Source organism: Leuciscus leuciscus (assembly GCF_965113295.1).
Source record: "Leuciscus leuciscus genome assembly, chromosome: 21".
NCBI lineage: Eukaryota > Metazoa > Chordata > Actinopteri > Cypriniformes > Leuciscidae > Leuciscus > Leuciscus leuciscus.
This window is the reverse complement of record NC_138745.1, coordinates 10,536,062-10,551,807: the sequence shown is the minus strand read 5'-3', so window position 1 is coordinate 10,551,807 and position 15,746 is coordinate 10,536,062. Positions and strand designations below refer to the sequence as shown.

The window sequence follows — 15,746 nt, the reverse complement described above, 5'->3', positions numbered from 1 at the left end:
AAGTCCAGTTTCGTGAAAATAGATGCTCCCTGCAACCTCTCGAAAGCTGAAGACATCAACGGCAAAGGATAAGAATTCTTTACTGTGATGTTGTTCAGCTCTCGGTAATCAATGCAAGGTCGCAGAGAACCATCCTTCTTCCCAACGAAAAAGAACCCCGCCCCCGCAGGAGAAGAGGAAGGCTGGATGAATCCAGAGGCTAGAGAATCAGAAATATATTTCTCCATGGCCTCCCTCTCGGGAACAGAAAGAGAGTAAAGTTTGCCCTTAAGCGAAGATTTACCTGGCAGTAGATCTATCGCACAGTCATAGGAACGATGCGGAGGGAGAGAAGCAGCATGAGACTTACTGAACACCTCCTTCAGGTCGAGGTACTCCGCGGGCACGTTAGACAAATCCGCTGCCTCACTCTGAAACACAGAACCAGACACAGAGGGACAGGCAGACACTAAACAGGACTCATGACAGTGGTCACTCCATGTGGAAACAGTGTTAGTGCACCAGTCGACACGGGGATTGTGTCTGGAAAGCCACGGGTGTCCCAAAACCACTGGTGCAAGTGGTGAGTTCATGAGTAGGAATGAGATGAGTTCTGTGTGATTGCCAGAAGTGATGAGGGTGATGTTTTCAGTAGAATGTGTAATCCGGGGGAATTCTTGACCATTGAGTGCGTTGACGGTGATCTGGTGCGAGAGGGGAGTGACGGGGATCTGAAGCTTGAGTGCAAGTTTGAAGTCCATGAAATTACCCTCCGCTCCCGAATCCAGTAGTGCATTGGTGCAGTGCGTCGACGTTCGCCATCTCAGTCTTACGATGATGGAGGGTCGATAATGGTGATGAGGTCTTCTCGGCGGAGATCCCACCCGATAGGAGCCTCATACTTACTACCGGGCTTGCTCTTTTACCGGGCAGGAGTGGATGAAGTGGCCCGCCCGGCCACAGTATAGGCAGAGTCCTTGGGATCTCCGCCTTTCCCTCTCCTCCCGGGAAAGCCGAGCTCTCCCCACCGCGCTCGCATCACCGGGCTGGTGGTCCTCCGTGCTGGGCTGTGGACGCGTCAATCTGGTCACACGATTCAGTCGAGCGTCCACTCTCAGAGCAAGTTCCACCAGTCCGTTCAGCGTCTCCGGTAAGTCCATCGCGTAAATTTCCTTTTGAACGCGGTCAGCCAGCCCATGCAGGAACATATCCCACTGCGCCTCCTCGTTCCAACGGCACTCTGCGGCCAGGGTGCGGAACCGAATGGAAAAGTCCGCCACCGAGCCTTCCCCCTGTCGCAGTTCGGCGAGTAATCTGGCCGCCTCCTTACCCGCCACTGCGCGATCGAAAACTCGCTTAATTTCTTCGGAGAGTGCCTGGAACGAGGTGCAGCAGTCGTCCCCGTTCTCCCACACCGCCGTTCCCCAAAGCGCTGCTCTCCCTGACAGCAGGGTCAATACAAATGCCACCTTTGCCTGTTCGCTCTGGAAAGTGCGTGGCTGTAAGGCGAAATGCATGGAACATCTCGTGAGGAATGCTCTGCAATATTCAGGCTCACCGGAATATCCCTCTGGTGTGGGTAGGCGTGGCTCCGGTCTCTCCACTGCTGCAGGCGCTGGTGGTGGGGGAACGGGCGGCGTGGGGGGCGCAGTGGGAGTCCGTAGAAGTTGTATTTGTTGGGAACTATGTGGATACAGCGGAGTGAGATTTTTCCTCAGGGAGAGGAGAAAGGATCTTCTATTTCCTTATTAGAATACTTCGCCAGGTGCGCTCAAAGGACTTTGGAGGAGGAGAGGACCACGGCTGACGACAGTCAGCTGAAAGGAGAGCCTTCACCGCTGATCCCGAAACGGAGGAGAGGGAAGAACCCCTCCGTGACAGTTCCGGTGGTCCCAGTTCCGGTGGTCCCGAAACGGAGGAGGAGAAGGAAGACTTCCTCCATGCCTGTTCCGGTGGTCCCGAGTCCGGTGGTCCCAGTTCCGGTGGTCCCGAGTCCGGTGGTCCCAGTTCCGGTGATCCCGAGTCCGGTGATCCCGAGTCCGGTGGTCCCAGTTCCGGTGATCCCGAGTCCGGTGGTCCCAGTTCCGGTGGTCCCAGTTCCGGTGGTCCCGAAACGGAGGAGGAGAAGGAAGACTTCCTCCATGCCTGTTCCGGTGGTCCCGAGTCCGGTGGTCCCAGTTCCGGTGGTCCCGGTTCCGGTGGTCCCGGTTCCGGTGGTCCCGAGTCCGGTGGTCCCAGAACTCCCTATCATCAGTCCTGCCATGGCCAGGAGGGCCGTGCATCTCTTCTATGCTATAGTGGTACTGCATGCGTGGAGGAGACACAGCACGTCTGCCGAGCCTGTGTCTTCGGAAGAGATGGCCCAGCCCGAGACTGTTCACGTCACGTCTGCCCAGCCAGAGACTGTTCACGTCACGTCTGCCCAGCCAGAGACTGTTCACGTTACGTCTGCCCAGCCAGAGACTGTTCACGTCACATCTGCCCAGCCAGAGACTGTTCACGTCACATCTGCCCAGCCAGAGACTGTTCACGTCACATCTGCCCAGCCAGAGACTGTTCACGTCACGTCTGCCCAGCCAGAGACTGTTCACGTCACGTCTGCCGATCCAGAGACTGTTCCTGAGCCTATGTCTTCGGACAAGATGGCCGCCGCCGCCGAGCCTGTTCACGTCATGCCTGCCGAGCCTGTGTCTTCGGACAAGATGGCCGCCGCCGAGCCTGTTCACGTCACGCCTGCCGCGCCTGTGTCTTCGGACAAGATGGCCGCCGCCGAGCCTGTTCACGTCACGCCTGCCGAGCCTGTGTCCCCTGACAAGATGGCCGCCGTCGAGCCTGTGTCTGTTCCTGAGCCTGAGCCGGTGGTGTCTGTTCCTGAGCCTGAGCCGGTGGTGTCTGTTCCTGAGCCTGAGCCGGTGGTGTCTGTTCCTGAGCCTGAGCCGGTGGTGCCAGTTCCAGTGCCTGAGCCGGTGGTGCCAGTTCCAGTGCCTGAGCCGGTGGTGCCAGTTCCAGTGCCTGAGCCGGTGGTGCCAGTTCCAGTCCCTGAGCCGGTGGTGCCAGTTCCAGTGCCAGTTCCGGTGGTGCCAGTTCCAGTGCCTGAGCCGGTGGTGCCAGTTCCAGTGCCTGAGCCGGTGGTGCCAGTTCCTGTTCCTGAGTCGGTGGTGCCAGTTCCGGTGGTGCCAGTTCCAGTGCCAGTTCCGGTGGTGCCAGTTCCAGTGCCTGAGCCGGTGGTGCCAGTTCCTGTTCCTGAGCCGGTGGTGCCAGTTCCTGTTCCTGAGCCAGTGGTGCCAGTTCCTGTTCCTGGGCCGGTGGTGTCTGTTCCTGGGCCGGTGGTGTCTGTTCCTGGGCCGGTGGTGTCTGAGCCGGTGGTGTCTGAGCCGGTGGTGTCTGTTCCTGAGCCGGTGCCTGTTCCCTGGCCGCCCGAGGGAAAGTCTCCGCCCTGGCCGCCCGAGGGAAAGTCTCCGCCCTGGCCGCCAGAGGGAAAGTCTCCGCCCTGGCCGCCCGAGGGAAAGTCTCCGCCGCCCTGGCCGCCCGAGGGACAGTCTCCGCTGCCCTGGCCGCCCGAGGGACAGTCTGCTCCGCCCTGGCCGCCCGAGGGACAGTCTGCTCCGCCCTGGCCACCCGAGGGACAGTCTGCTCCGCCCTGGCCGCCCGAGGGACAGTCTGCTCCGCCCTGGCCGGTCGATGGACTGTCGTCTCCGCCCTGGTCGCCCGATGGACTGTCGTCTCCGCCCTGGCCGCCCGATGGACTGTCTGCTCCGCCCTGGACTCCTGAACTTTGTGTGCCTCCCTGGCCTTCTGAACTGTCCATTCCCCTTGTCCCGCCCTGGTCTGTCCCTCCCGTCCCGCCCTGGTCTGTCCCTCCCGTCCCGCCCTGGTCTTATGGAGCGTCTGGTAGCCGCTCCGTAGGGAGGGGGTAATGTCACATGCCTGTCCTGTCTTGTGCTGCACATGGGTGTTTTGTTATTTTGGGCCATGTGCTCCTGTCTATTGTCTAGCCCCTCCCATCTTGTTATCTGATTATTGGTTTATTTGTCCCACCTGTCTGTCTCGTTACCCTCCTTGTTTGTTCCCCTATTTAGCCTCCCTGTGTTTGTAGTCCTGTGCTGGTTCGTTTGTCCGAGTTACCTGTTCCTGGTGTTTCCTTCCCACTGGCTATCTGTGTCTTGAGTTTTGTACTTTGTCTGTTAGTGTCTAATAAATCTCCTCTGCATTTGTATCCTTGTCTCTCGTTCACTGTTCCGTGACATCTTCTTATGGTGTAACGAGTACATCAGGTGTTCTGGGAAGTGTTCCCGGTTCCGGCTGACCTCATTTATGCAGCCTAAAATGATAATGTGCTATGTGTATGCCAGGTTAAAGAGATGTGTTTTTAGTGTAGATTAAAACTAACAGAGTGTGTCTGCTTCCCGAACAACTCTAGGAAGACTGTTCCAGAGTTTAGGTGCTAAATAGGAAAAGGTTTAAGTTTTAAGTTCACACAACACAGTAACACAGCTCATTCACCAACCTCTCAAACTGACAAAAGCGTGAAAGTGTGTCAAACCACAGTCACGCAATTAATGTGTTTGACTGACAGAGACAGCGACCATTAGAGAGGAGTACACCCTTTGTTTTGGGATGTTCGATAGCAGTAATTGACCTGACACAGATAGCATAGTTATATGCAGTAATTTATGTTGCATTATATGGAGTGGTTTCCATCAATTATCACTGTGGCCTACAATACTGTGCCTACTGCCATAAAGCTTTGCAGATAATGTAATCAATTCAGTCCCCCTACATTCTCAAAAAACGTTTAATATTTTTTGCAATAAATTAATAAACTAATTTGAATAAATCATATTTTAATGCAGATAATCAATCACATTGTTTTATATATCGTACCATTGATTATGATTCAATTATATAATTTGGGATGGGATCTGTGTATTATAAGAAGTTAGGTACACAGCCTGATACCTTTGTCTTTTCTTAGATTTTTTATTACTTTGAGGCAAAGTAAGAGCAAACAAAAAAACTAATTTAAAATGAAATCTAAAAAATTATTTTAATTAAAAAGATAAAAAATATATACAGTGTGTTACTGATATATTGTAACAGAACAGGAAGAAATGGTAGACTCACAGGGGAAAGACTATTGTAGCCCGCTAGGAAGTGCTCATCTAAACGTCCACAAGTAATTTCCCATTTCTCATGCGACCAGGTCAGGTTTAACCTGTGCGTGAGCCATTACATCCAACAATTCCCTTATGTAGGGCTGGCGGGAGAAGCAGATTCAATAGAAACATCAACATGTGCTTCCCCAACCACAACCAGTTTCTAAAAACTGGAGACTCCCAGCAACATGCTTTCTGCATGATCAGAGGAACCCGCAGAGCGTGCCTCTAGATCAAGCAGATCACTTGAACTAGCTTAAGGAGATTGGGAAATATACTGTAATGCTATTTAGCAGTTGCTCTGAATTACTCATGGCAATCAACCAATGAACCCGTGAACCAATAAATAGGCCTACTAGAGACACTAAATTGTGCCTGCAGATATGTTAGCAACACAGTTAAATATTTTATACCTTGTGCAATTAAGCATAAGAGTTCAAAAACAGTAGAATCATCCATCCATAGAACAGTTCACTTTGGATGACTTTTGACTGACTTCCAGAGTTCAACTTTATTCAGTGACTGTCAACACACTACACAAACCTGGTTACTAGATTTTCTTTTGTTCAGTCTTTTACAAAATATATTGAACACATTGCCACAGTGAAACAGGACTTTAATATAATGTAGCCCAGAAAGATGCTAAAGGATTTCTATAGGGTTTGTGTTTACTTTTAAAGTTAGAGGTCAGTGGAAATTAGTCCAAGTTCTGTGGGACTATAGTTAGAAAGATATTTAGCAGAAGTGTTTTGTTTGGGGAAGTTGTAGTGACAGATATGGCTGTGGTTACTGAAGAGAGAAGTGAAATATTGATGATGTAGCTGCAAGTTTTCTTGCAAATGAAGATCTGTGAAGCTAATAAATAACCTAATAACAAATGATATACAGTCTCATTTAGAACTGTTGTTTAGAAGTTGTGTTGTTAGGCATAAAGCAAGTGAAGATATTAATGTAATTTCGGGAGGAGTATGCCCATCTAATCTTCTAATTAATACCAAGGTATAAAAACCAGCCTCTTACCACTTCTCATCATTAGATCTTTCGGCATCCCTCCTCCTCCCCTTCTCCTCCTTTTGTACCATATTTTGCCTCTGTAGGGGGAAATCGGAGCTCGAGTAGAATATCCTCTCTGAGCCCCTCTATAACAGACAGCAAGCCAAATCCGTTTACCACTTACACTAAGATTTTATGCGCACACAAACTCGTGAAAGAGAAGTTGTATTGTTGACAAAACCTCAAAGTCAAAATTCCATTGAATTGAATTATTATTTTATTATTTAATTTTTTTGGTGGTGCTGGTGGGGGGTGGCATAGGGAATAATAGAATATACTTCACTTCACAGGAAGTGGAGAAGGAAACTGCAAGAAGTTTGACTAAAATGACCGCAGTAGAAATTATTTAAAACTGAAATTACTTGATGAGTTATCATATATTAAATGAAAGTATGGTAATTTATAATATTTTTATTAACAGAACTATATTGTGTCATTATACCTCTAATTCCTCATATATTTGCATCTCAAGTGATGTCTATGTGTGATGACAATGCAGGGTGTTCCGAATGAACACATTTTGTTGAGTGAACAGATATCCTGTGCTCAGGGAGTAGGGAGCAGCGAACACTGCAGGGACCCTATCAGATGCAGCACAGTTCTTGAATAGATTGTTTGGGTGTGTTTGGTTAGAGTTAGAGCTAAACATTTGCTATGGAATAAAAAGTAACAGCTCACTTCTAAATGTGAATGCAGTGATTTATCTAAAGCTGAACAGAAATGGGAAACATGGAGTAGAGGGCTGAGTGAGGACACAGTTTAGAAATTATTTCCAAAAATTCAAGCCAATAATATCTTGAGAGGCTTGAATATCTAGAGAATGAAATGTGTGTGGGAGAGAAAAAACAAGGGTGGAAAAGGCACAAAAAATGATCAAATGTAATGAAAAAATAATAAATGGAGACAAGAGGGCAGTTGGCAAACTGTGAACAGTTGATGTTGAAACTTTTATAAATACCCCCACTAATCTGTCTCTCAGTTATACTGTAAATCATCAAGATAGTCAGTGGGACATAGAGTCGGTACGATTTGTTTAAATGCTTTTGAAAGAAGTCACATATGCTCACCAAAGCTGAAATTATTTTATCAAATTTTTTTTCTATTTTAATATATTTTAAAATGAATTTTATCGATGGCAAAGATGAATTTTCAGCAGACATTACTCCAGTTTTAGTGTCACATGATCCTTTGGAAATCATTCTAATATGAAGATTTGGTGCTCAAGAAACATTTCTTAATATTGTCAATATTGAAAACTGTTGTACTGCTTAATATTTGGTTGCACTTCGATGGTACACTTTAGACATTCTACTACTTGAAAGAATATCATTGCCACTACATGTCAACTAACTCTCATTTAGAGTATTAGTAGACTGTTAGGTTAGGGTTCGAGGTTTGTAGAATAAGTTGACATGAAGTTGTAAAGTTACTTATAGTCAGTAGACTGTCTTTTGGGGGACCATCAAAATAAAGTGTTAACAGACATTAGCAGACAGTCTAATACTCTAATGAGAGTTATAGTTCCAAAGTTACTTAAAGTTAGAAGAATGTCTAGAGTAGACCATCAAAATAAAGTGTTACTTAATATTTTAATAGAAATCAATTATGTGATGAATGTTCAAAAGAACAGCATTTATTTGAAATATAAATCTTTTGTTAACAACGTGAAAGTCTTTACTGTCACTTTTGATCAATTTAATGAATCCTTGCTGAATAAAAGAAGAAATTATTTAAAATGGATCTTACTGACCATAAACTTTTGTGTGGTAGTATACATACAGTAGGTCTACATTTGCAGAGTAAGAAAGTTACACACACTGTACTCTCCTCTCTGAAGACCTCTCCAGCTCCAGTGATCTACTTTCCCCTACCTGCCTAGACTCTGGAGGGCTGTCAGGCTTTCTAGGAGGTTCTGTTAGACACTAATACACTCTTTTCTTCCTTTGTCTGATCTAAACCAGAGCTTTAACCTTGTTGCTGCTTTCCAGTGACAACAAAGCCAAATCTGAGATGATGGTTGATGTCTCTTATAAAGGTCGGTAATACTCAGTCCACCTGTCAGTCAAATCCATGACTCCCATTGCGCTACAGACATAAATGATACCATTACTTCAATCATACTTGTGTTCTTTTGCCTGGAGTACAAGGAAAGGCCCAGACCTTATCTAGAGACCAGAATATCAAAAAGAATTGAAGGTGGGCTGTTTTGACATGGTCCAGTAAGCCAGCACCTATTACCACCCAGAACAAATACAGCAACCTCCTCCAAATATATATAAAAAAAAAAAAATTAATAAAAAAAATATATATATATATGTATATATATATATATATATATATATATATATATATATATATATATATATATATATATATATATATATATAGTTCTCTCTGATACTTGTACTGGTAAAAGCTTGAGTCTGAGTTTATATATATCATCTCTCTGGTTCCCAAGGGCAACATTTTATAAGGTCTTACCCTCATTCACCTGATTTCTTCTTTTTTTGTCTTCCCTCCCTCTTTCCTCAATGTCACATCACATTAGGCAGTGCTCTCAGGGAAAAGGGCAGCATGGCTGCAGATGAGTCAAAGCTCCAGGCTGACAGGCAGACCTGTGGTAAAGGTTACCCAGGGAGGGGGGCCTGTGGCTGGGCCATCACACAGCGCTCAGCAGTCGTCCCCCTGAGAACCTGCCGTCAGTCCTGCATTCATCACAAACCCACCTGCTTATGCACCTAGAAACTCATCTTGGAATGTCTAGGGGCACAAATCATTATACATAGGAAAATCACACACACACACACATATGTTGTTCTGAACCTTCCTGCTGTTATATTTCGTAGAGCACAAATGGAGATTTTATGAAGAATCTTCATGCAGTACATTTTTGAGTGAGAAATAGACGTAAATTTAAGCCACTATAAAGCTTCAGCAGAGAAGATTATCAGTGAATAACAGCTTAAATTTTTCTTTGTTCCTCAAAGCTATCACATAGAAATCTCAGAAGACTTGGATATAATGTATGAGATGTACTGACTACATGAATGGTGCTTTTATGATACTTCTTTTGAACTTTAATGTTCCTTGGCAGACAAAGTCACCATTAATTATCGATGTAAACTCCAAAATAACAGCATACAAGTTTGGAGATATGAGTGTGAGTAAATAATGACAGAATTTTGTTGTTGCTTTAAGGCTGGAACACAGTATGCTATTTTTGCAGTGATTTTTGCCCCGATTTGTAGACTGGATGAATCTCGATGCTATTTGGCGAAAGTCAGTGTGCAGATTTTGGGCAAACTTCACAGAAAATTGCGTAGTGTAGGTCTTTGGTTCCATCCAGTTGGAGGATATCAAACATGTTTGATATTTTGAGCCAAATTTTGTTTTCATTTGTCATGTGTCTCCTAGCAATGAGGTGCATGTTTCTGTGTGAGTTTGTTGTTTTTGGAATGTGTTTGTGATCCTCAGTCATTAAGTGTATGGTGCCCAGTTTTTCTCTGTAACCATTTACAAAGTCGGTAAGTGTATGATGCCTAGTCTTTTAAAACCTGTTCTTATTTAAAAAGTCATGAAGTGTAGTCCAGTCTTTAATGCTCACATAATCAAATCACAATTCACTCTCTAATACACACAATCACACACATACTCGTGAATGTGCGTTTAATGGGTCAGTAGGCCTACTTTTTTGACCCACCAGCAGCCAACAACTCCATCTAGAGGCCAGGATGTATCTAATGGCAAACACACATCAAAACACACAAACACACATATCCTTCATGAAGATCTGAGCCTAATATCTCTTTATCTCTCCTAGCCACAAAGAAACCTAAAGGAACATTTTATTGCTCAAAGGTTGCTCTTTTATGTCCCAGGAGACTTCTCGATTTCTCTGTTTTGTTTTAAGTACAGAGATACAGAAGTGCAGAGCCATACAATTAATGTTGATTGTGAAACCTAAAGAGCATATCAAAGATGTCTGACATTTGTTTGGCGATTTTGGTATCTCAGCATGTCTAAGCACAGTTTGAAATCACATTTGAAACTCTAGAGGAGACACGTGAGATTTATGTGATCTTTTTCTCAGGAAAAAAACATCTTAGAAGCAGGTGATGTAAGCGAAATACATTTTAAAAAATAATAAGATAACTCTTTTTTTTTCTCATGGGAAACAAACATAAACATACATATTAACATAATTTCATAGTATGTTATTACTCTGGTCTTGAGCTTCTGAACCATCTTACTAATATTTCTGCTGTCACCAAACCTTCCCCCACCGTAACTATGTCAATTCACCCTGTTTACATCACACAAAGCCATTGCCAGGCCAGCTGGTGGCACGAGAGGGCCACAGAGTTCATGTGCCTGCTGGAGATGTACTGTATTCTCTAAAAGCCTCAGTACATGAAACATGATGTCCTCTTCTCAGACAAAGAGAGAGACACATGTCCTCAGGGAGTCAGAGAAAGATTACTGCAGGTGGATGAAACGGGGAAAGCATGGAGGGAAAACCAGAGAAAGACAATACTCCTCTCCAGTGCTTAAGTGGGACGATGCACTTTCTTTCAAATCAACAACTCTCATAAGCTACCAGTACGGCTTCTGTACATTCTTAAAAAGACAGTTATTATTTATTCAGGCTGCTAGCATCTAAACTTAAAGACAATTTTACTAACTTAAACTATGTTTTCTTTATAAAGGGCTGTCCATACCAAGATGAATATTTGGTACAAAAATTTTGTGCAATAATCATTTTAATTTGAATGACCGGCTTTAATGTGTCACATGAAGTCAGTGCGACATAATTTTTTATGGAGTGTGGTTCTTATCTCTTTTCCATCACACTGCAAAGAAAACTGGCCTACCAGAGTTGCGCTTTTGGTCACATGTGTATTGTGTAGGGGAATTACAGTTAGCCCTCCATAACGAAACCAATAAGCTCAATGAACACGAGACGTCAAAGTTGAAGTTCAATCAGTTGACAGAGAGTTGACAAAGTTCTTCACACTTCCAAAAATGAGTAAGAGGATCCAGCCTCGAAATCACTTAGGATACAGAGACATTAGTACATGTAGTCGTATGGATAATCCGTTGACATAATTCTACAGGTTCGGATAGGTTAACAGTACAGATAATTCTAGTAGCATCCGAACATGATAATCTGTTCTTTAATTCAATTCAATTCAATTCAATTCACATTTATTTGTATAGTGCTTCTCACAATACATATCGTTTCAAAGCAGCTTTACAAAAAATGCATGTGTACATTACAATTTATTTTAGAATGATCTGCTGTCAGCAGTGACTGTCTCTAAGTTATGTATTTCAGAAATGTACATGTACAAATCACACAGTTAGCTAACAATGTATTAAAGGCAGAAAACAATGAGCTCATTGAAGTAAAGAATATATGTTGTTAACAATATATTGATATATTGAAAATTTTGCATTGGTGCATGTTGATTCAGAGTTTGCTTTGCCTGAAGTCCTGGCAGGAGTTGTAGTCATCTCTTCACTGGTGTTGGGACATCTGAAGTCTTCGTACCTATCAGACTGTTACAATTTTGTCTATTTAAATGGGGGAAAATCTAAGATAACGTCAGTAAATTATGGAGTGCCGCAAGGATCTGTGTCAGGCCCTCTGCTATTTTCAATATATATCCTGCCACTTGGTAATAATAATGAATACCAGTTTAATTTAGTAGTCTGTCTAAGAGTATTTTATGATCTATAGTGTCGAACGCAGCACTAAGATCAAGTAAAACTAGTATTGAGAAACAGGTCAGAAGACAGTAAGTTATTTGTAATTTTAACAGGCACAGTTTTTGTGCTGTGATGGGGCCTGAATCCAGACTGCAATTTTTCATAGATGTCTTTTTTTTTTTTTTTTTTGCAAGGAGTACAATTGAGCGGACACAACTTTTTCTAGTATTTTAGACATACATGGAAGATTTGAAATGGGTCTGTAATTTGCTAATTGTGGTTTCTTAATGAGATGCTTAATAACAGCCAGCTTGAACGGTCTTGGGACATGACCTAGAGATAAAGACAAGTTAATTATATTGAGAAGAGGCTCTTCTGCAACGGGTAACAACTCTTTCAGTAGTTTAGTTGCCATTGGATCTAATAAACATGTTGGTTTAGATGCAATGATAAGTTTATTTAGCTCTTCCTGTCCTATTTTTGTAAAGCACTGCAATTGTTCATGAGGGGCGATAATTGAGGCTTATTTGTTTATTTTGTTTATTAATCTAGCCACTGTACTAAACAAGAACCTTGGATTGGTTTGGTTATTTTCTATTAGTTTACGGATATGCTTGGCCCTGGCTGCTTTTAGAGCCTTTTTATAACGAGAAGTGCTGTCTTTCCACACGATTCGTGCTGTTGTACCATGGTGCATTACTTTTCTTTCTGACCTTTTTTAATCTGATCGGTGCAAGTTTCTAATATGCTAGAGAAAATGGTGTCCATACTGCTAGTTCATTTATGTGTTTGGCACTGAGCAGATGAGACAGATCAGGCAGGTCATTTGTGAATCTATCTATAGTGGTTGGGATAATTGTTCTATAGTCGATAACGCTGCAATATATATCTCATTTCAGCAGTACGCAGTATGCACGTTACAAGCTAGTGATCAGTGACATCATCACTTTGCAGTAGAATATCTATTGGTTCCATGCGATATAATATCAGCATAGGGCCCTGGAGGTTCTTTACATAAATTAGGTAATTTAAAGACAATATCTTGGACACACTTCGTTCTATATATATGTAAGAAACTTCGGTAAGGTGAGTCACAAATTCCAGAAGGCCTCTTCTCATCTGGGACACTGTTAAACTCTCCTAGAGACTATTTCTTTGGCATGGTCACATGCCTCTAAAAAATTTAAAGAATCCCTGCAAGCACAATTAGATAAAACATTTTCCTTTCAAGGCTGAGTTTTGTCAGGACTTCACTGGAACAGAACATGAAAACTACATCCACACAGAGCAATGATACAAACTTCTACACATGATTCACTGTCATAGTTTAACATTTAGGGCCCTATTTTAACGATCTGAAACGCAAGTATCAAGCGCGAAACGCAAGTAACTTTGTGGGCGGATCTTGGGCGCTGTTGCTATTATACCGGCGGGATAAATTACTTTTGCGCCCGATGCAAATCTAAAATGGGTTGGTCTAAAGTAGCTTTATTATTCATAGGTGTGGTTTGGGCGTAACGTGAAATAAACCAATCAGAGCGACATCTCACATTCCCTTTAAAAGCAGGCACGCTTGTTCCATGGCGGATTGATATTATAACGGCGGATTTGCCAGGCGCACGCCAGGAGCGGTTCACAGCCGAGAAAACCGACGTTCTCGTCAGGGCCGTAAAACACAGAGAAGTGGCATTGTATGGGGATGGGAGAAACCCACCCAAATTAGCTTCGGTTAAACAGGCGTATAAAAATGTGGGTAAATGTGTAAGCTAGATTTATGCCTATTTTTTTGCATCTTAATGGACACAACAATGATTTCCCTCGTGTGTTAATATTTTTCCTTGTAATAATGTATGGTTTACTAAAAATGAGAACTGCTGCGTCTGTGTGTAGATGAGATAAGCAAAGTGCATGCGCGTTGTACACACGCTACATTGATTATGGCCAAGCATGCGCCCTTAAAATAGCATTTGAATAACATGCGCAACGCGCAGCTGACTTTAGACTAGGTTTTTCCTGGTCAGTGGAGGAATTGTTTTCTAAACCTGCAAAATAGCACCAGGGAACGTTTGCGCCGGAACACGCCTCCTCTTTGCGCTGAACCGCCCCCGGGAGCGCAAGTTAATTTCCTAATTTACCGATGTGCGTCTGTGGAGGGAAAAGTCCGCTGTGCGCGGGTGCAAAATAGGAATAATACATGCGTCTGTGTACAAAGTAAAATGCGCTGGGTGCAAGATAGGGCCCACTGTGACCAATGGTGCTATAAATCCTAAAAAGAATTACACATGCTCAGAATGCATATGGGTTATTGGATACATTACTGACCTTCATGACTTTACACACAGTTGTCTTACATGTCTCATAATACTATCATGAGAAGAGCAGAATAAAGTTTAGACTGACAATTCTATTTCTTAAAAATGTAACTCTTGTTTAATTTGGTTGTATGAGCAAATTAATTAATTACAAAACAAGTACATATTTATTCTCTGGAAGCTGGGCTACATGAGTAAACACTGTTACTGCATTCCTGACGTGGGCCAGACACTCAGTCACCTCTCAGACACCAAATATAGACATTGCCTGTAACATGAATACCAGAAATGGATACACTGGTTTTAAGAAAACTATGATTTCCAATTCATTATATAATACAAGAAGAGGGATTGTAAATCCACCCCCTTCACATGCCTAGAGCCTCTGCTGTTACACTACAGCTGTGTTCTGATTGACAGTGTCCCAACACGGGGTACAGTATCTGTAAAAGTTAATTGCACTTGACAAAATGCATTCAATTGAAACTCAAACATATATGACACTTGAGTCATGCATATTAGAGAATGTTTGAAAAGATGTAAATACAGTTTTACTTCCTTTATTCTCTGTGGCAAGCTAAATGAAACGTTATATAAAACTTTGTATCCTGGAGTAGTCTCATGTAGCCAGACCTTCAGACTGATGGCAGAAGGTCTGGACTCCATAGCAGCTTTCATTGGCCAAGGACCACCCAAGAGGACGTCTGACCAACAAGTAAAGCAACCAATCACAGTTCGTTTTGTTCAGCGTCCTGACCTGTAGACTTCAACAAATCAGAAGATAACTTTGAAACTCCAGAACTGTTTCCCATTTTTGTGTGCCTTATGCATCAGGCATTCAGCCAACTGTCTAAGGGCATGACGTCTGAGAATGAGATTAGTCTTGGAGTATTTCTGCTTTTCTATGAGTGCCACCTACATCCAGAGATTAAATTAGCATTTTCATTCAGGCCATCTGCCATTTTACATGCATTGGTCTGAGCAGAACCGAACATTTATGTTGATGTGAATGGGTCTTTAGTCTCATAAGCCCAAAGTTGGACTATTGCCATTATTCTGATATTTAAAGGGATACTTCACCCCTGGAAAGATGAATGTGCATTTAAAATGGGTATTATTTTTGAATTTGGAGCTTTCTAGACTGAGAAAAGCCAGAACATTTATTTTTTGGCTTATGTGGATGAAAGACAACAACTCCCAGAATGCACTTGCTTCGCTGCCCTAGGAGGCCACTCCCAAGCCACGCCTACCGGTAAGAGAGAGCAGTTTAAAACAACAAGGCTAGGCTACTAGTGAGTCTCCGTGAAGAGTCTGCCCAGGATTTCGAGATCGGCCAAAATGTCCTGGATTCGGCTTTTGCGTTCTACAGTCACCATTCATTATGTTTACTGTGGCGAGCAGGACGAGACTGAGGGGCGTGGGAGAACGATGAGAGGCCGGTGGCGTGATTACTGAGACGCACCGGTCTCGTATCTCTCACGGAGGAGCGGGAATTTTCTTAGCAATGTTAAAACGCACATCAACCGGTCACTTGTTT

General features: G+C 43.5%; 1 protein-coding gene across 1 annotated transcript; it reads left to right on the top strand.

The window, feature by feature from the left end:
- Window positions 1-1,664: 1,664 nt before the first annotated feature.
- Window positions 1,665-4,198, top strand: LOC309485666 (uncharacterized protein; the record flags this gene model as incomplete). The annotated part of the gene is made up of 2 exons (XM_082152597.1): window positions 1,665-3,095; window positions 3,132-4,198. 2 exons carry the CDS (start codon window positions 1,665-1,667, stop codon window positions 3,894-3,896), a joined length of 2,196 nt encoding a protein of 731 aa, XP_082008723.1. The 3' UTR covers window positions 3,897-4,198.
- Between the last annotated feature and the right edge of the window lie 11,548 nt (window positions 4,199-15,746).